A 19,863-nucleotide genomic window follows, 5' to 3' on the forward strand; every position below is an offset into this window, starting at 1 on the left:
GAGTATGTTACAGGCCTTGATGTCTCTCTGGAAAGAAATCCTTGCTCGTAGTTCATCGACCTTGTTAACCAAAGATTGAACATTAGCGAGTAATATACTCGGAAGCGGTGGGTGGTGTGCGCACCTCCTAAGTCGGACCAGCAGGCCGCTCTGAGTGCCTCTCCGCTACCGGCAATGTTTTGGGTCAGCTGCTGGAATCAGTTCAGTTGCCCTGGGGAGAGCAAACAAAGGATCTGCTTCGGGAAAGTCGTATTGCTGGTCGTAATGCTGGTGAGTTACCGCCGCTCTGATATCCAATAGTTTTTCCCGGCTGTATGTAATGATGCAAAACACTTTCTGAGCATAAAAAAACAAAATACTGCAAAGTTTCCTAAGAGCTAGTCACAAGGCCGCCATCTTCTTCGGTGCCAGGCTATTAGCGGAGATCTTCTATGTATAAAGTGACGCAGGAGGGCAAAAAAACATTAATGACATACTTAGCTGTTCTATAAGTGGTCTGAGGCAGGTGTTAGATTACGAGCGTTTTCAAGTGCAACATTAATAATGATGATTTTGGGAAACAGCTCAGAGATTTAATGACGCTCCTACATTTTACATTTTAGTCATTTAGCAGACGCTCTTATCCAGAGCGACTTACAGGAGCAATTAGGGTTAAGTACGAAGGCTCTAACGATGAATTTAGCCTTAAGATGCTTTTGGGAAACTGGGCCCAGGTAATTTAATGCTTAACATTTTTTGGGATGAATAAGATATTTCTTACCGATCTCTACAGCTTCCGTCCAAAAGCAAATCCTATGAAATTACGTCAACACATACTGGAGTTACTGACTAGCTACAAGTGGCTACCTAAGCTAACGAACTAGCTACGTCAGTCGCGGTGCGCATGACCAGAATTACACATAAATAAACCACCCAAAAAAGGCAAACCCCATTTCTGCATGAACATTTTCAAAGAGGAGTTGGACCATTTTTCGTGCCCAAAGATTACAGTTAAAGCTAATTTCCTGCAATTCTACACATTTTGCCATGGCTTTTGAGGTGTTCATTAGCTATCTGGGGGGCCAATAAAGAAATGATTGGGGGAGGGGGAGAATCGTCCTGTTCTGAATGTTGGGGGAGACATGTCCCTCCATCTCCCGTGGCAATGTTGCCTATGCTTTATATAATATGAGTGTAAATAATACAATATTTTAACTTAAATTGTCTGAAAATTAATTATTGGGTGTACGTATTCTGAGATGTGTGAGCATCTCCAAATAGCACTGAGCAGAACATGAGTTGAAAAAGAAGAGCAAAATTCCGTGACTTAACACAGGTGGCACAATTCTGATCTTTTTTTACTAATAGGTCTGTTGAACAATCAGATCAGCTCTGAGAAAAAGAGCTGGTGTGAAAATATCTGATGTGACTGGTCAAAAGACCAATTATTGTAAAAAAAGAACAGAATTGGTCTGTTGTGATTTTGTTAAATTCATTTCGTTTTACCAGTTTCTCCAATCAAACTACTTGTTTACCGGTGAATAACATACGGACAAGGCCATTCACCAATCAAACCTTTCAGTGGGCGGGCCATGTCGCATTAGTTCAGAAAACTGACGTGAGTTAATATCTTGTTTCGTCATCGTTCAAGCGGTAAGGTGAGTTTGTTAGCTAATCAATGTTGCCACGGTAATGTACTCGTTATTTCGAAGTGTTTTATGCCAAAATCACTAGTTGAACTTGCTTTACGATAATTGCGATACATGAATTTGCCATTCGTGTTTTTGTCGTTATTGAGCTATCATATAGGTAGCTAATGTTAGCTATCTAGCTAGCTAGCTAACGTTAGCCACCCATTGCCAGTGGATGCTGTCATGGAGGAAGTCTTGACTACTTTCGATATTCCATAACTAGCCGGTTAACGTTAGCAAGCTAGCTAACCACTCCACTTTCGTCCGGCTTTATGACGTTGCTTGCTGGACAACAGCTTACCCGGCTTTAGAAATGTGTTGAACTTGGACATTGAACAAAGTTTGTTTGCTAGATAGCATTTGGTAACGGTTGGGCCAGTATGCATTACATTTCACTAGACTACGTTAGCTTGCTAACGTTAGGTAACGTCAATAATTTAATTTCCTTTCTCTGCCGCCCACTCACCATCACGCATTTGCAGCATAACTGGTATATTGACATGCCTCTCCTCTCACAGGCTCTGCGTTGAAATAAATATGGTGAAGATCTTTATTGGAAACCTCCCTAACGAGGTCGAAAAGGATGAGATCGAGGCGCTGTTTACTCAACATGGCACAGTGACAGAATGTGCAAAGTTCAAAAACTATGCCTTCGTCCACATGGATGACCGTAAGTCTGCCACCAAAGCCATCCGCAGCCTGCACCTCTTAAAGCTTCATGGCAGGCCAATCAATGTGGAGCCAAGCAGGGGAAAGAACCAGGGTCCGGTGAAACTTCACGTGGCCAATGTGGAGAAAGGCAACGATGATGAGCTCCGCACCTTGTTCGAGGAGTATGGCACAGTCACAGAATGTGCTATTGTCAAAAACTTTGCTTTCGTCCACATGTCCAACTCGGATGAGGCCAAGGATGCCATAAAGGGATTAGACAACTCTGACTTCCAAGGTAAGAAACTAAGACCCTCATTTAACATTCACTATTAAACTGCTGGGAAGTCCTGACGTTAAATATGGACTTTTGTTTTGCATGTCACTGTCTGACTGTTAATCGTCGTTTTCCTCTTTAGGCAAACGTATTCACGTTCAGATGTCAAAAAGCCGTCCCAGAGGGGAGGAAGAGGATTATGGCCCCCCACCAGATAGGTGTGCATACTGGCCAGCACCTCGTGGCTACCCCGGGGACAGGGGGCAGCCTGAGCCCCCTCATTACAGAGGTCGCATGTCAGGGGGGTACCCTGGCCTCCCTCCACCACCACCTCCCCCTAGACGAGCTCCGTACCCCCCCGAGCGTGCCTATGAGCGCGAGAGGGAAAGCTACGCGGTGGTGGATTACTATGAGAAGTACAGAGCTCGCCCTGCCCCTTATGGTGGCCTCTCAGGCTATGGAGATGAGAGGCGCTTTGGCTCCATACCCCCACCACCACCCCCTTCTGTCATGGTTAGGGAGCGCCTTGCGGCCTCCTCACTCGACCCGTACGAGCGTCGCACCCTCCCACCTCTGTCCTACTACTCCCGTGACCGCAGTCCCATCAGAAGACCCTCTCCTCCCCCCATGCCACCCGCTGGTAACGGCTACTCATATGAGCGCTCCCGGCTCTCTCCTCTGTCCAGGCCCGCAATGTACAACCTACCACGTACCAGGGACCCCTACGCTGACAGGGTCCCTCCACCGCCTCCTGCCCGCTACTCTTACTGAACACACACTGGTGTTTGACTCAAGGTGAGATATCAGAGACAGGATATTACACTACGCATGTCCACTCCATATCTAGCTCACTTTAAAACAAATTTTTGAATTGGGGGTTAATCCTCACGTTGACGATAAATGTCTCGCTTAAAATACCAGTCTAGAAAAGTTCCTAAGACATTGTTTCACCATCTCCTTAGCCTTTATAAACTCTCCAAATCTTAATATGCCTTTAAAGAATGCTGGACGTTTTTACTGAACCTGAGCGCGTTCCTCCATGAGTAAAATGCGCTTTGACTTGTGTGGTTTGCTCTCTTTCCAGGTTAAAATTATCCGCCAAGATCGTCGTTGTCTCCTGATGCACGTGGCGCTATACCCCCCCTTCGCCTGTGGCGGATTGCGTTGCGTTCACCTGCGACTTACTGGAAGACACTGTATTGCTTGCGGTCACCCCATACTTAAAAAAAAAAAAAATACGCTTTTATGTCTTCGGTTTCGTCCTCTTGCTTGAACTGTTTAACCTTTTTTTGTTCTGCTTGATTTGATTGTTTGAGATTCATTAACTGTTTGGGGCGTAGACCGAAGGCAGAGTTTTTTTTTTTTTCCATTTCTGAGGTGTTAGTCTATTTTGATTTGACGCAGTACAGCTAAGGGCTCCATATAGGCCTAATTATTTCCGTCATAGTGTAATGTGAATGGATGAAAACCCAAAACTGTGACATTCATGAATGGAATATTTTAATATGAATTAAAGAGCAATTTATGTAATTTTGGTAAACCTGAATGTTACAAAGATACTTAGAGCTGTATCTAGCTACAGTTAGAGAAATAAACCACACAATCATTTGCATAATCAGTCCAACAACGTGTTAAGTATAACTTCGCTTTAATTGGTCAGATCTTGGCTGTGGGTGGTACTTACCGTTATTCAAGACGTTTTGCGACGCAACTGTCGGCATAGTGATTTAACTTAACTACCAATGTAAATTTGATTTAGACATTTTTTGTTAAATTATATGCTGATTTCTTTTCTTTTTTTAAAAATACCTAGATACCCCAAAGCTGCGTTTATGTATGATTTTATTTTCTTGACAGATTTTAGAGCATTTTAATAAACTGATTTGAACTATATTGTCACTTTGAACTTTCCCATCTTTCCTCGTTATTATAGACCCTTCATGACCATACTCTTTGTAGTCAGTGGAAGCCAATATACATCAGCACTGTAACTTAATCTATGCCATTTCGGTCCATTCTACTGAACACGTTTTAATGTTATATTCAAAGTAGTGGGGGAAATTACCCACTTTGAACTTTGCGATGGCAAAGTCTCTTGCGATCTCTGAAAGCGCTTAATTGCACAATGACACTCCCCATCTCTCAACCACTGGATACCCTACCATGTTCTTCACGTCACTCTTAAATATATGTAATGTTTTGGCTTTTGCTCTCACTATGCGCTCTCCCATTTTATTTATATATATATATATATATGATAATATTAGCCCTGGTGTTCTTAGCATCTCTGCTTTTTGTAGGTTGTTAGAACCATGATCTGTGGATAGGTGTTGTGGACACACTGTACTGTAGGAGACTGCTGTTCTGAGGTAAGTAAGCCTGGGTGTCTTAAACTGTCCAATGAGGATATGTGGAGGTAATGTTAAATTAATTGATGTTCATTTATACAGAAGTATGATTTATCAAATAAAACAGTGGATTATGTGTTTTAAGAACATTCTGCCAATCCCCCACTCCCCCATTTGATGACATACTTTGCCCATGCTTAGTATCTTTTTTGTATCCTTTTCTGTCCAACTGATCCCCATCTTGTTTCTCCCATCTTGTGTGCTTTCCTTGCACAGGAGGTTGGTACAGAAGTGGAATTCTGCTCAAAGGTATTGGGAAATTATTTTTAAGCAGAATCGTGAAACCATGTAGGTGTCGATAATGAAATATTTGATTAAGTGTCATGTTGTTCATACTAAATGTAGAATTTATTTTGAATTGTATGGACACATATTCCCTTGCTTAGTATACCCTTTCTATTATACTTGTCTCCATCCTATTTCTGCCTTCTCTTCCCCTCTAGGCCACTGTCTTCTTTCCAGAGTTTGGTACAGAAGTGGACTTCTGCTCATCTTGATGCCCTGACACTGCTCTTCAGGGTTTTGTATGCTGTGCCTGGGTGCTTCCAGGTCTGTCCTATGCAGGCGTTGCAGTTGCTCATCATGGTCAGTTATCTCTCTCCGTGCCATTTTGTGTCTAAGTTAACTTTTTCCCACTGAAATATTAAGTTTGTGAGTGAGGGGAAAGAAGTGTACCAACTCTTCTTTCTTCAGGAAGTCTTGGGCATGCCCCGCTCTAAGACTGACTGCTGCATAGTCATCTGCTGAGTAGATGGCTCTTGAGTTGAAGTGGCGTCAGTGACCTGTCGTCAATGCTTTTTTTTAATTATCACTATTGAAAAACATGTTATGTAATGTTAAATGTACTGTCACATCAAAGTGTTGTATGGCCTTGCATGCTCAACGGCAAAAAGATGACTACTTAAAAGCACTGATTTAAAATGTATATTTCATTTACCAGTCCAATTATCAGAAATGAAGTAATTAATTTTTATGAACACGTCTGAAGTGATTTCTTTATTGCCTTCAATGATTGAGTATGGACAAAATATCCTCTGTGTCCTTTAAGGCACTGTATCAGTTCACAGGATGATTGTGATGTCACAGCTGTTTGTGATCACAGAACAGTAAAAGGCTTCAAAATAGAACACTGGGGAACTACAGAGGCATTGAAATAGAACACTCAATGCTAAAGAACTGCTTAGGATGCCTGTGTGGGTACATAACAGACATATAAATACTTGAAGCTAGCCCTGGGGGACCATGGGTTGTGCTATTGTGACCTTATTGGTCATGCTCCTGTCTGGAGTGTGGCATAGTGTCTCTCCTGCTGAAGCCCCATTGGTTGAGTGTGTCACTGGGAAGACCTGTACTGTGGCCCTACTCAGCCTAAACCCTGCCACTCTGGTCTGCCCTGGTGCCTCCCTACACCCTTTGATCAAGTGGACCTTCCAGGGAATCTCAGACATAGGCTACAGCTCATCTCCAATAGTGATCCAGACCAGTAGAGCCCCCACCAGTATGCTGAAAGCTGACACCACCAACTGTGAAAGAGTGAATCTCCCCTCAGTGTTACCTGCTGTGGACTGAGAGCACTCAGAAACCAACAGGCAAAGGTTTGGCATGGGTCTGCAGAGCGCTCCATCAAGCAGGGAAAGAAGGAACATTAATCTATGGAGGGCTCTGGGACTTCACTCCGATGCCCACCACGGGCCATTGCCCAGGGAGAACTTAACAGTGAGGCTGGGGAAGGTGCTAGGGGAGGTGTTCACAGTATGGGGTGCCTGGCAGGGTTGCAATCGCTGTGGGGAACTTGGAGAGAGGAAGAGGATTGGTGTAGTTACATTGGAGACAAATCCTTACGTCTATTTAAGCAACATTTGCACTCGGTGTCCCATTGCCATCAATGCATGATAAAGTGAAAGTTTGACCTAAGTGGAAGTTAAGATTTGCCTCAGAGGCAAGAGCAGGAGACTACTACAGGTTTACGTTTCATTACATTTCTCTACATGTAACAGTGAGAGGTGTAGTGTCCTATTATATCCACTGAGAAGTGCTGATTCCTAACTTCCTCTGTTCTACCTAGGTTGTGCTATGCACACACCCTCAATGTGAGCACAAGAGAGGGGATACCCAGTGAGGCCCTTCCCTGTGGGGTGGTTCCGAGACATCTAGAGAGATTACAAGGTTTCTCCATTGTCCGGGGCCCAGAGGTCATCATACAAACATGTCGGCAGGACTGTCCGACCTCTGCCTGTTGACATCACAGCCTCCTTGGACACTGTGCTGCTGTGTCCCTCTGTCTCTGTGTACAGGTGAGCTGATGCCCCTTTCCACTTCAGGGGCTCTTTAGTGAGGTCACAATAAGCAACTGACAACACACCACTCAATCACGACACATTTATAATTGATGATTAATGGATGTTATCAAAGTATAACTGGATATTTCAAATCCCAACTACCAGTCTAACAATGGAGTACTGGGTAAATCTGTCTTTATATTCTTTCTGTCGACTTCCTGCCCACAGCCCTGTATCTTGGGAACGAGATGCACTGCCTCTAACCCAGCTGTACCTTCTCCAGAAGTACAGCTCCCACTCCCTGGATCTCTCACATGGGGGAAAGAGCTATCTCATCCACCAGGCCTCTCTGTCTGACTCTGGAGGCTACTGCTGTTTCCAGGAGGGGTGGCTGAGTGGGGGTTACCTCCTGCAGGTAGATGAGCACGAGAGCTGTCAGGTCCAGGCCCAAACCCCGCTGGACCGTACCGGCCTCGGAGCTAGTGGCCATGTCTCTCTTCTCCTTCTCTGCCTTCATAGTTGTTCTGTGGCTGTTGACATTTGCCAGGCAAGAGAGGAAGAGGGGTTGGATAGTCGCCTAGGGATAGGGGACCTCACCAATATGTCTTCACTGACTATAAGTCCTTTCTTTTGAAGTTACTATGGCCTATTTAGATTCAGGTTAGTATACAATGAATAAATATGATTGTGAGAAAAGATACGAGCGACTGAATTTTTACATTGTTTGACTGGCTCACTGTAACTTCAGCTCCAAGATAATAGAGAAAATAGGGGTCATATCTCATCAAACACGTAGGTAGACAAACGTATACAGGTATAGCCGGTTTTTCAGAATGTGCCTTGGTTGAGTTAGTTGTGAAACGTTTTGGCAAGTACATGATAATCAAATAAAACAGTTTTATTATTACAATCAACATTTTACAAAACTGACAAAACAGTATCCTTCCCCACCCTAACCCCATCCTTCATTGAATTCTGATACTTGCTCTTATTTGGGTATCATGAAAAAGGGTCATATTCACAAGCTTTAGTTTCACATTTTATAAAATAACGTAACAGTCTGAATAACACTTGAGGAGTGGTATATAATGGAGAATATAAAACCAACATTTGAGGTACATATGGCTTGATTAAACTTTCAGAATGTTTAACATAAGCAGTTTTCTTGAAAAACGCTTCTAGTTAAAGAAAATAATACAATATAATCAAAACTATATGGCTGTCATTGTAGTAAAACTAATCTATGAAAGAAGCGCAGTACATGATTATCTCATCCATCTCCATTGGCCCATGGCTCATGAGGGGTGGAATGTCATTGGTTGAAAGGTCTGAGCCTGTGTCCACGACGGGCACCATACTTGGCATGCCCATCTCTCTGGAAGGGGGCACTGCCAGCACCCCAAACTCCACCTCAAAGCTCCCCCTCGCCTCTCCATTCTCACGACGTATCAGCATCTCGTACTCCCCGAACCGGATGAGGGCCTTATCTGGCAGCTCTGCCCTCTCCAAGAACCCCAGCTCAGACCCATTGACCGTCACGCGTACCCAGTGGCGGCTCCTGAAAAAATTCTCAGGGGGGGCAATTTTTCTGATGATTTAGGTGACCTACACACATTTAAAAAAAGATATGTCCAGCAACAACATGAAGACAGGGGCAGCATATAAGTCAATACTGATATACACATTACTTGCTTCAAAAAGGCCTCATGGTTGAATTGGAAATATGTGCACCTGAGCATAATTCACAACAAGCAAGCAGGAGCTTTTGATAGAGGCTACTGAAAACATTGATGCAAGTTATTGGTAATAAGAAATGTTTATAGACTTCCATATTCTGCCCTCTTGTATAGATTTGTGAAAATGAACAGTGATAGACATTTTGCCTGAAAACAGAATTTGAAAATAATTTCTAGAAAAGGTAAACACAGCTATCTGTATGGCTTTGTAAAAATGAACAACCATATTCTGGCCAATTGTATAGATTTGTAAATATGAACAACCACATTCTGGCCAATTGTATAGATTTGTAAAAATGAACATGAACAGATTATTTATTTTTTTACTTTTTTTTTAATGAAAAATAACTATTTTAAACAACATCAACTGTGAACTGATTTGGGCGTGTGTGTGTTAAAGAGACAGACAGGGAGGGACAAAGAGAGAGAGGGGCTACATTACTTGTACTGAAACTGTTCTAGCTTGCTGCATGATCAAATTCAGCTGATGCGCATAGCAATGCACGTAATGGACATTCTTGAAATGCTCACGCACCTTTTGCTGCACACCAGCCTTCTCTCCCCTCATCACACTGGCTCCATCGTAAGCTTGCGCAATGAGTTTGACTTTCTCGTCGTCGGCAAAAAGACCGTTCAGTCTCTCCAAAAGCACACTGGCGATTGAGACTGAGGTTGATTCCGAGATGGGAAGGAACTCAAAAAGCGCTCCTGCACTTTGTGGTTGCTATCTATGTACCTCAGCACAAGCACCAGCTGTGTCTGTGTAGAAACGTCCGTGGTCTCGTCAGCTTGGATAGCTATGAAGTTCGCCGACTTCACCTCCTCCACAATATGTTCCCTCATGACCGCTAGCATACACTCCAGTAGCTCGTTTTGAATGGTCTTTGATGTGCCCTTGAAAACTTTAGCATTTTTAAGATGGTCATCAAACACCTCATCTAATTGTGCCACAAAGTTGACAAGTCCAAGAAAAATACCAGGGTTGGTGGAGCCCTCAGTTTCATCTTTGCCTCGCAAAGCTAGCCATCTTGACAGTTGTACGTGAATTGATTGACGCTGCTACCCGCTCTTTTCTTAGTTATGTTCATGGTTACTTATGTTACGTATGACGAAAGCGCGTAAGTGCAAGCCCTCCCGGAACCCATAGAGATTGTATTGAAAGCTCTGATATTTGAAACATTTTTTTTTTTACATGATAGTCTATGAGAGACTCCTGGGCGATTTTCAACCTGACTGAAATCGCCCCAAAAGGGGCGGGGCCATTTGAAGCACGACTTTAGCCTGATTGGACATTTAGTGGCAGATCAGACGTCTAGATTAGAACACTGATAACTACTGTTGCCGTGATATAATTGATTAGAAAAAAAATCCCTTCCTTTTCCCGTTTGGCAGTGCGTCGCCCATATCGCCCTAATGAACACACCGCCCCTGCGCGTACCTTCTGGCTCAGGTTCTGCACAGAAAATATAATGTCTGGGCTGTTGGAGGTGCGGTAGGCCTGCAGGGACAGCTGCTTGCGGGAGACCCGGGGGTCGGCCAGAGCGAAGGTGCAGGCCTGGGCATCCCTACCCAGCCTCATTGGGTCCTCAGCCTGGTGCTTGTGTCTGGTGTCCAGAGGCAACATGCAGTACAGAGCCCTGGAGGCCTGCTGGGGGTGGTAGAGCTGGATCTGGAGGCAGGTCATCAGCTCCTCTGTTTCCACCGTTTGAGACACCTCCATGATGGGTCTTATGATGGCTGATGCAATTGAAGGAAAGTTGTCTTTCACTTTCAGGTTCACTTGGTCTAAGAGAAAAACAGAGGAATATTAAATTGATTACTTTTTGTTATTCTGGCACTAAATAAGTCTTATTACTAGACAGAATAACAGCTCAGAGAGGATGTCAGAGGGTGATGGACTTAAAAATACTTAATTATATTGCTCTATTCCATAGGGAGAATGTTCAGAGTATTTCCATTAAGCAGTACAAAATCTCAAGGTGCTTTTGATATTTTTTTATTTTTTTTATGTAGGTCTTATTTAATGAAAGACGTCTCAGAATTGCATCATTCCACACACCCTGCCTCAGTCAGCATTTCCTCTAAAACTTGCACTGGCTGAAAATCATTCCACTGTGCTTTGAATGTTGCCTTTTTCATACAAGTAGAGGAACAGAGAGGTGAACATGTTAAATATCAATCTGCAAATGTAAGGACCAATAACACTAGGCTAGTCTAAGATTATACTGATAAATATGACATTCGTTCAAACAAAACCATTCTGAATGTTCACTTTCAAACTTGCTATATCTTACCTGTAAAGTTGGTTAGGCTGTCGGTATAATTGCCCGCAGCGTCTCAAAAGATCAGGGTACAGTAATAAACTGTCCGACGATTGACTTGCTTTGTCTACTTGAACGGGTACAACTAATTGCCTACTGACACACCAAGTTGTGTGCCAACTATAACCGGTGTCGGAGGACACTGGAGTGCAAAAAAACGGTAAGGGGACGACCATAACGTCAGCCAGCACCAGCAGCACCACACATAGCACCGCTAGTGGCAGTGACTGATGCTTGCCTTGATCCTGTGGTGTGAAATTCTGGAATTTCCCAATCGCGCTAGATGCTTAGGGAACGACTGTTTTGCTTTCACCCTTTCAGGCTCCGTGCAAGTTCCTTACGCTTTTCTGTAACAGGCTGGCCCATACGGCTATTTTATGACCGTGTGAGTACTGTCTATAAATATGCAGTATCAGTTAAACCAAATACTTATCTGTGATTAAACTGCATGCCCAATTAACTGTTTTGGGAAAGGAGGGTTTACTTCAATCATCGACTGCCATCTGTAATCAGCATGCCAAAAATAAATAAAAACGGAGGCAGTGAAACTGACGGTTGTTAGCCCTACAGATAATGGTGATAATAAAGTAAAGAAAAATGTGGCTATATGTGTTCAATCAAATACGGATACCAGGCAAGCTAATTTAAGTTATACCATTCGAATTAATTGGTTCGAATAGTAGCATAATAATATTATGTACCTAGCTAGGGTAATAAATAACCCTGTATAGGCAGTTTCAAGCTATTCAGTTTATTACATCGTAGTTAACTAATTAATGTGACTGACCAGTGGTCCGTATCGCTTGCCTACTCATTGTGTTGGCTACACTGTAACAACTTCAAATCTCATTGGTGGTCTGAATTACTCTAATAAATGTTGAAATTGTTCCATTGGTCCATTCCCAGGCTAATCAATGAACAATGGTTGTCTAACCAATCAGCTGTGACAACGCAGCTCTGTAGGCGCGCTTCTTTAGAACGCCGGTGTAGCCATTTTTTTTCACGACCGTGAAGCAGCTAACTGATTGAGGTAAGCGATCCATTCAATCGTTCTTGGTCGATAAAATAAATAAATAGCTACTACTAAAACATTTTAAATTGACGTAAGGTATATACTGGAATCTCTACCCGTACTGAAGAATGTTCTGTTTTTGCAATAAAAGCTTTTTAGAGTATATTTTCTCGGACGGGTACGCGCATGTTGGGGTGGCTAGCTAGGCTCATTTGCTAAATTAGCTACTTTAGCTAGGTAACGTACCTAGACAACGAGATATACAATATTCGACGCCGTTTTCTAGGTATTGTCGTTTTTGGTTCTATAAAAGTTGTTTTGCCTTGGTTGTTTTGCTCATGTTGCTGAAATAATAAGCTTATCTGTGTTTTCGAAGTTTGAATACAACCGATTTCTGGCGAAAGTGGTTAGCTAGCATCCTAGATGGCTAGCCCCCAAGGCCCCATTCTTGGTGCCCAAAACAAGTGTACAATTGATATTTCCCCCTCTCACCTCAGGCTTTCTACAACACTGCTTCAAGGATGGTCAAGATCTTCATTGGGAACCTTCCTCGGGAGGCTGACAAGGATGAAATTCAGGCATTGTTCTCCCAGTACGGTGCCGTCACAGAATGCGCCATCGTCAAGAATTTTGCTTTCGTCCACATGGATGACCGTAAGTCTGCCACCAAAGCCATCCGCAGCCTGCACCTCTACAAGCTGCACGGCACGGCGATAAACGTCGAGGCTAGTCGCGGGAAGAACCAGGGAGCTGTCAAACTCCACGTAACAAACGTGGAGAAAGGCAATGATGATGAGCTCCGCACTTTGTTCGAGGAGTATGGCACAGTGTCTGAATGTGCTATTGTCAAAAACTTTGCATTTGTGCACATGGACAACTCCGATGAGGCTTTGGATGCCATCAAGGGATTAGACAACGTTGAATTCCAGGGTAAGATTTATGCTGTTTAAGAAGGTTACACTTTAAAACATTTGGCTACTACCTCTCTTCCACCTAATCATGTTTTTTGGCATTTCTCCCCCTAATAGGGAAACGTATCCATGTCCAGATATCAAAGAGCCGTCCCAGGTATGAGGAGGAAGAAGACTACCCCCCACCCCCACCTGAGAGGGGGGGTTACTGGCCCCCCCGTGGCTACCCCGGGGAGAGGCATGATCCCCCACCCCCTAGCTATCTAAGAGGTCGTCACCCACCCCCTCATCACGGGTACCCTGCCCCCCCTCCACCACCCCCTCCCCCTAGACGAGCCCCTTACCCAGAGCGTGCTTATGAGCGCGAGAGGCAGAGCTATGCTGTGGTGGATTATTATGAGAAATACAGGGCTCGACCTGCCCCTTACGGCATAATGTCCTATGATGAGAGGCGTGTAGGCTCCTTACCCCCTCCTCCCCCGCCCCCCTCTTCCATGGTCAGGGAGCGTTTCATGACCTCTGGCCTCGACCCATATGAGCGTCGCCCCCTCCATCCTCCCCCGTCCGCGTACTACGCCAGGGACCGCAGTCCCATTCGGAGAGCCCCTCCTCCCCCCATGCCCCATGCCGGTAACGGTTACTCCTACGAGCGTTCCCGACTGTCCCCCATCTCTCGGCCCGCGATGTACAACCTACCCCGTACCAGGGACCCCTACGCCGACAGGTTGCCACCGCCGCCAGCGACTCGCTATTACTAAGCGGCGCACACCGGCGTTTGACTCAAGGTGAGAATAGGCCGGCGCTAGAAACATTCTCATGGGAGGCGAAGTATTACCTATCCTCTATATGGAGGTTCCAAGGTCACTTGATGCACTCTTTAGACGGGCTTCGTGTCTCAGTTCTGAGTGAGGAATGGTCTGACAGTCGCTCTTCGCTAAACCTCCAGATTAACTGTGAAATGCTTGAACTGGGAGAAAAGGCATGCGTAAAAGAGTTCTGCGACAAATCGTAATTCTTAATCCTCTCGTCGGCACTGCTGGTGTATGGGCAATGATTGGGCTAAACCTAAATCATGTATTGGTAAAAATGAGGAACTGATATAGTGAAATATTTCACCAAAGCTGCTAATGATGATAATGAAACAATTAATGTAGATCGTCTATAAATGGAAACATGTTCACTGGGGGTGTAACAGGCGCTTGACTTGTGTGTGTGGTTTGCTCTCTTTCCAGGTTTAAATATTTCAACAAGATCTGCGTCCTCGTCACCGCCGTCGTCTCCTGATGCACGCAGCGATTTACCCCCCTCGTCTGTGGCTGAGCGCGTTTCCTTCTCAGGAGGAATTGTAATGCATGACCTCTCGTCATCTAAAACACTTTTATTACATTTGTATGGTTTCCCCTTTTTTGTTTTGCATTGTTTTAGTATTGTGCTTTAGGTACCTTTTTTTAGTCTCAGGCTCCCAGAAGCCTTTTAGTCGTGCGTTTTTATTTTACGTTAACAATATTTTGTCCTCTTGATATACTGTAACGTGTCATGATACAAACTTTTTGCTCTAAAATCTCATTTCTGAAATTTGATGAATGGAAGCTGCAACACGTTATTACGAAAATGATGTTATTAATGTAAAGTAATCGTGACTGTATATCGACTTGAATACGAACACTCGTGTTTCCTTTTAAATTATTGTCAGCACGTTTGTTCAATCTATCGTCTGAAATTAGGGCAAGTTATGGATTATGAAAAGGTAGCGCTCTGCGACAATGTACAAAGACATAATAAACCACTACGATGGACTAGTTGGTTAATTTGTTAGTTGGACAAATATTTGCTGATGGTAGCGAGTTACCCTAAGGTGGGTAATGTTCTTATTTGTAATCAGAGGACATGATTTTAATAAATAAACTGAATTGTATAATCATTTTTAACTTTTTTGATCTCCTTGTTAAATCAAATTATCGCAGGTTCTTATATTACTGTGATTCAATGGCGGATGATCAGTTGCTTCTTAATATACTTTAACCATTTGAAGGGGGATATATGCTTGATAATGATAAATTAAGAATCGTCCTCTACGAATGTCAAATAACGTGAACAACTCTTGTGTATCCCCTCCACTTCAAGCGCTCAATCGCAATTTAACTATACCTATCTGCCCCTTCACTGCCAAATTTATTTAGTTGTCATGGGTTGGATTGATAGGGATTTATTGCCATGTCCCCAGTTCTCACCATATTACGCTCACCCTGGAAGCATCTCCGGAGAGATGCTCTTGGCACAGCCTGCAGGAATCTAACCAGGTAAGATGGGAGTTGGGATCAGTTGTATGAACCTTGGGGTTAAAGATGTGACTAATTTAGGTACACAGGAATCAGGACAATGACACGACTGCCGTGTGCTTGATTTTAGGCCGGGCATGGACAGTTAATACAGATGTTATTCCTTTCCAAACTAAAAATATATATTGCTGTGTTCGGACAGGAAGCCACATTTCGATATTTTCCCACTAATTGGTCATTTGACTTATCAGATCTTTTTCAAAGCTGATCTGAAGACCATTTTAGTGAAGGAAAAAAATATCAGAATTGGGCTGCCTGTATAAACGCAGCCTATGTCAACCTAATGTCTTTTAAAGGGGCAGTCTGGGATTCATTACTGTTTTGGGAAGTTTAAATTGAGATCTATAGGCGTAACCATTGATTCTTGAAAAATATAACTTGAATGCCTTATGACCTTTAACTGTCCCACCCAAAAACATAAGTTCATCAGAGCTCCAAATATAAGCTTGTGTTACTCCATTGTAAGCAATGTAATTGTAAACCAACTATAGCTTCAAAACATGGTCAAAACAATAATATTGAGCTCATAGATGGTCAATCCATGTATCAATAGCTCAGTCTGAATTTCAGAGTGGTTAGTCTACATTTCTCCAGGCCAATCCATCAGCACTTAACCAAACAAGTGGCTGGGTCTTTGTTGTTTGAATCCCAGATTGCCCTTTAAATATAAACATGATCTTGGTTGTTGAAATGTTGTCTGCTGTCATTTTTATTTTATCTTTATTTAACTAGGCAAGTCAGTTAAGAACAAATTCTTATTTACAATGACGGCCTACACCGGCCAAACCCGGACGACGCTGGGCCAATTGTGCGCTGCCCTATGGGACTCCCAATCACGGCCGGTTGTGATACAGCCTGGAATCAAACCAGGGGGTCTGTAGTGATGTCTCAAGCACTGAGATGCAGTGCCTTAGACCGCTGCGCCACTCATTGTGAGGTTCAGATTTATTTGAGGTATAATTCCATCCATAAGCAAGCAGGGACCAAGTCTTAAGGTCAGCAGGTACATATTGATTTGGGAGTGTATTCATTACTGTACACAAGAAAAACATTTAGCAATGAAAACAAGCGTTTCTTATTGGACAAGTTCAGGTTAGTGAGTCCCTCCCTGTTTCTGCCCATTTCGTTTCTAATGAATGCACCCCTATGTTTGAAGTTCTAGGCCCCTGGTAAGTTATAAAAGTAGAATAAATTACACATTTGTATGTATTGTAACCTATACTGTAAATTGTTGTATTGGTTTGTATAGCGGTATTAGTCTTCCCCTCCCCTTTTCCTAATAAAATGTTTAAAACTGTGATCTTGTTTGTTCACTCTGGGTTGATAGTGTCCTTTCCAAACAAGGGTTCTGTACATATGTTGGAAGGCTGGCCACAGGAGCAGAGCTGGCTCTAGCCTTTTGGGGGTCTAAACTGAGATTTGATTGGGGGGCCACCAAGTGGGCATATCTTTTTGAGGTGGCCCCCGTCTTGATGGTGGAGAGAAATAATGTGGTTTAAAGTTACTTTCCTGCAATGCTACACATTTTTACATGGGGCGTAAAGACAATGTTGCAGTTTTAAAGCAAGTTTTCTGCAGTTTATACATTGCCATGTTAATGATATCTGAGTGAGAGCGACTAACAAAATCAATGAGGGCCCCCTGGAGGTCAGGTCAGTATTTGGCCATGATTACTACAAATTTAGATCACTGGCTAGACGTTAAGGAGACAAACTGCTAATACACAACCACATTTTGAACTTAACTTTGTGTATTCTAGTATTCTAACGCTCAACAGTAAGTTAAGTTGAGACCCCGACAGTTTCTAGCTGCCGGGGGCCCGAAGTGACCGCTTATGTCTGGAGCCGGCTGGGCACGTGAGACTACAGATGTGGTTACAGATCATGTATAATTTCCAGTATGGGGTTGCCTACAGATAATCTATCCCTTTCTATAAACCCACACATACAGTGGGGAAAAAAGTATTTAGTCAGCCACCAATTGTGCAAGTTCTCCCACTTAAAAAGATGAGAGAGGCCTGTAATTTTCATCATAGGTACACGTCAACTATGACAGACAAATTGAGAGAGAAAAAATTCCAGAAAATCACATTGTAGGATTTTTAATTTATTTATTTGCAAATTGTGGTGGAAAATAAGTATTTGGTCACCTACAAACAAGCAAGATTTCTGGCTCTCACAGACCTGTAACTTCTTCTTTAAGAGGCTCCTCTGTTCTCCACTCGTTACCTGTATTAATGGCACCTGTTTGAACTTGTTATCAGTATAAAAGACACCTGTCCACAACCTCAAACAGTCACACTCCAAACTCCACTATGGCCAAGACCAAAGAGCTGTCAAAGGACACCAGAAACAAAATTGTAGACCTGCACCAGGCTGGGAAGACTGAATCTGCAATAGGTAAGCAGCTTGGTTTGAAGAAATCAACTGTGGGAGCAATTATTAGGAAATGGAAGACATACAAGTCCACTGATAATCTCCCTCGATCTGGGGCTCCACGCAAGATCTCACCCCGTGGGGTCAAAATGATCACAAGAACGGTGAGCAAAAATCCCAGAACCACACGGGGGGGACCTAGTGAATGACCTGCAGAGAGCTGGGACCAAAGTAACAAAGCCTACCATCAGTAACACACTACGCCGCCAGGGACTCAAATCCTGCAGTGCCAGACGTGTCCCCCTGCTTAAGCCAGTACATGTCCAGGCCCGTCTGAAGTTTGCTAGAGTGCATTTGGATGATCCAGAAGAGGATTGGGAGAATGTCATATGGTCAGATGAAACCAAAATAGAACTTTTTGGTAAAAACTCAACTTGTCGTGTTTGGAGGACAAAGAATGATGAGTTGCATCCAAAGAACACCATACCTACTGTGAAGCATGGGGGTGGAAACATCATGCTTTGGGGCTGTTTTTCTGCAAAGGGACCAGGACGACTGATCCGTGTAAAGGAAAGAATGAATGGGGCCATGTATCATGAGATTTTGAGTGAAAACCTCCTTCCATCAGCAAGGGCATTGAAGATGAAACATGGCTGGGTCTTTCAGCATGACAATGATCCCAAACACACCGCCCGGGAAACGAAGGATTGGCTTCGTAAGAAGCATTTCAAGGTCCTGGAGTGGCCTAGCCAGTCTCCAGATCTCAACCCTATAGAAAATCTTTGGAGGGAGTTGAAAGTCCGTGTTGCCCAGTGACAGCCCCAAAACATCACTGCTCTAGATGAGATCTGCATGGAAGAATGGGCCAAAATACCAGCAACAGTGTGTGAAAACCTTGTGAAGAGTTACAGAAAACATTTGACCTGTGTCATTGCCAACAAAGGGTATATAACAAAGTATTGAGAAACTTTTGTTATTGACCAAATACTTATTTTCCACCATAATTTGCAAATAAATTCATAAAAAAAGGCCTGTAATTTTTTTCTCATTTTGTCTGTCATAGTTGACGTGTACCTATGATGAAAATTACAGGCCTCTCTCATCTTTTTAAGTGGGAGAACTTGCACAATTGGTGGCTGACTAAATACTTTTTTCCCCCACTGTAACCATCATATGACTGGTGATGAGTTCCTTTGGGTGTGGCTGTTCCCTTTGTGGAAGCCTACTGCCCTCTGCTGGATAGTTGGTGTACATACAGATCAAAGAAGTCTAGGCATACAGTCCCTTCAGAAAGTATTCACACCCCTTGACTTTTTCCACATTTTGATGTTACAAATTGGGATTACAATTAATTTAATTTTTTTGTTTTTTGTCAACTATCTACATAAAATACTCTGTCAAATTGGAAGAAAAATTATAACATTTGTAAAAGAAAAAACACAAATATATCTTGATTAGATAAGTATTCATCCCCCTGAGTCAATACATGTTAGAATCACCTTTGGCAGCGATTACAGCTGGGAATCTTTCTGGGTAATCTTTCTTTCCACACCCATTATTCTTTTCAAAATTCTTCAAGCTCTGTCAATTTGGTTGTTGATTATTTCTAGACAACCATTTTCAGGTCTTGCCATATATTTTCAAGCAGATTTAAGTCAAAACTGTAACTCAGCCACCCTAGTGTAGATTTGGCCTTGTTTTAGGTTATTGACCTGCTGTAAAGTGAATTAATCTCCCAGTGTCTGGTTGAAAGCAGACTGAACCAGGTTTTCAGCTAGGATTTTGCCTGTGCTTAGCTTCTGTTTCTTTTTATCCTGAAAAACTCCCCAGTCCTTAACAATTACAAGCATACCCATAACATGATGCAGCCACCACTATGTTTGAAAA

The 19,863-nt window shown here is 43.1% G+C and overlaps 3 protein-coding genes across 8 annotated transcripts; 2 read left to right on the forward strand and 1 right to left on the reverse strand.

The window, feature by feature from the left end:
* The first annotated feature begins 1,602 nt into the window (after positions 1–1,602).
* LOC121554433 (RNA-binding protein 4B) lies at positions 1,603–7,982 on the forward strand. Of its 4 annotated transcripts, XR_005997692.2 has the most exons (8): positions 1,603–1,637; positions 2,189–2,616; positions 2,738–3,390; positions 4,896–4,964; positions 5,220–5,252; positions 5,447–5,588; positions 7,069–7,297; positions 7,511–7,982. XR_005997692.2 is itself a non-coding variant. In XM_041868020.2 (4 exons), the coding sequence occupies exons 2-3, from the start codon at positions 2,208–2,210 to the stop codon at positions 3,364–3,366; spliced, it is 1,038 nt and encodes a 345-aa protein (XP_041723954.1). In that variant the 5' UTR covers positions 1,603–1,637; positions 2,189–2,207; the 3' UTR covers positions 3,367–3,390; positions 3,680–4,488. The 4 variants fall into 4 exon arrangements, 2 of the variants coding, with proteins under 2 accessions (XP_041723954.1, XP_045067927.1); XR_005997691.2 differs by having other exon boundaries at positions 4,896–5,252; XM_041868020.2 differs by lacking the exons at positions 4,896–4,964; positions 5,220–5,252; positions 5,447–5,588; positions 7,069–7,297; positions 7,511–7,982 and adding an exon at positions 3,680–4,488.
* A 177-nt stretch (positions 7,983–8,159) lies between these two features.
* On the reverse strand, positions 8,160–12,093 carry LOC121554434 (TRAF-interacting protein with FHA domain-containing protein A-like). Its single transcript, XM_041868022.2, has 3 exons — positions 11,313–12,093; positions 10,457–10,803; positions 8,160–8,851 (listed from the first exon to the last, which is right to left on the reverse strand). Exons 2-3 carry the CDS (start codon positions 10,736–10,738, stop codon positions 8,519–8,521), a joined length of 615 nt encoding a protein of 204 aa, XP_041723956.2. The 5' UTR covers positions 10,739–10,803; positions 11,313–12,093; the 3' UTR covers positions 8,160–8,518.
* A 169-nt stretch (positions 12,094–12,262) lies between these two features.
* On the forward strand, positions 12,263–15,183 carry LOC121554432 (RNA-binding protein 4B-like). 3 transcript variants are annotated; one of them, XM_045211989.1, is made up of 4 exons: positions 12,263–12,369; positions 12,849–13,281; positions 13,380–14,047; positions 14,495–15,183. In XM_045211989.1, the coding sequence occupies exons 2-3, from the start codon at positions 12,873–12,875 to the stop codon at positions 14,018–14,020; spliced, it is 1,050 nt and encodes a 349-aa protein (XP_045067924.1). In that variant the 5' UTR covers positions 12,263–12,369; positions 12,849–12,872; the 3' UTR covers positions 14,021–14,047; positions 14,495–15,183. The 3 variants fall into 3 exon arrangements, with proteins under 3 accessions (XP_045067924.1, XP_045067925.1, XP_045067926.1); XM_045211990.1 differs by having other exon boundaries at positions 12,264–12,369; positions 13,380–13,557; XM_045211991.1 differs by having other exon boundaries at positions 12,264–12,369; positions 13,380–13,419.
* Positions 15,184–19,863: the final 4,680 nt, after the last annotated feature.

The sequence above is a fragment of the Coregonus clupeaformis genome, chromosome 39 (genome assembly GCF_020615455.1).
Source record: "Coregonus clupeaformis isolate EN_2021a chromosome 39, ASM2061545v1, whole genome shotgun sequence".
In the NCBI taxonomy this organism is placed as follows: Eukaryota; Metazoa; Chordata; class Actinopteri; order Salmoniformes; family Salmonidae; genus Coregonus; species Coregonus clupeaformis.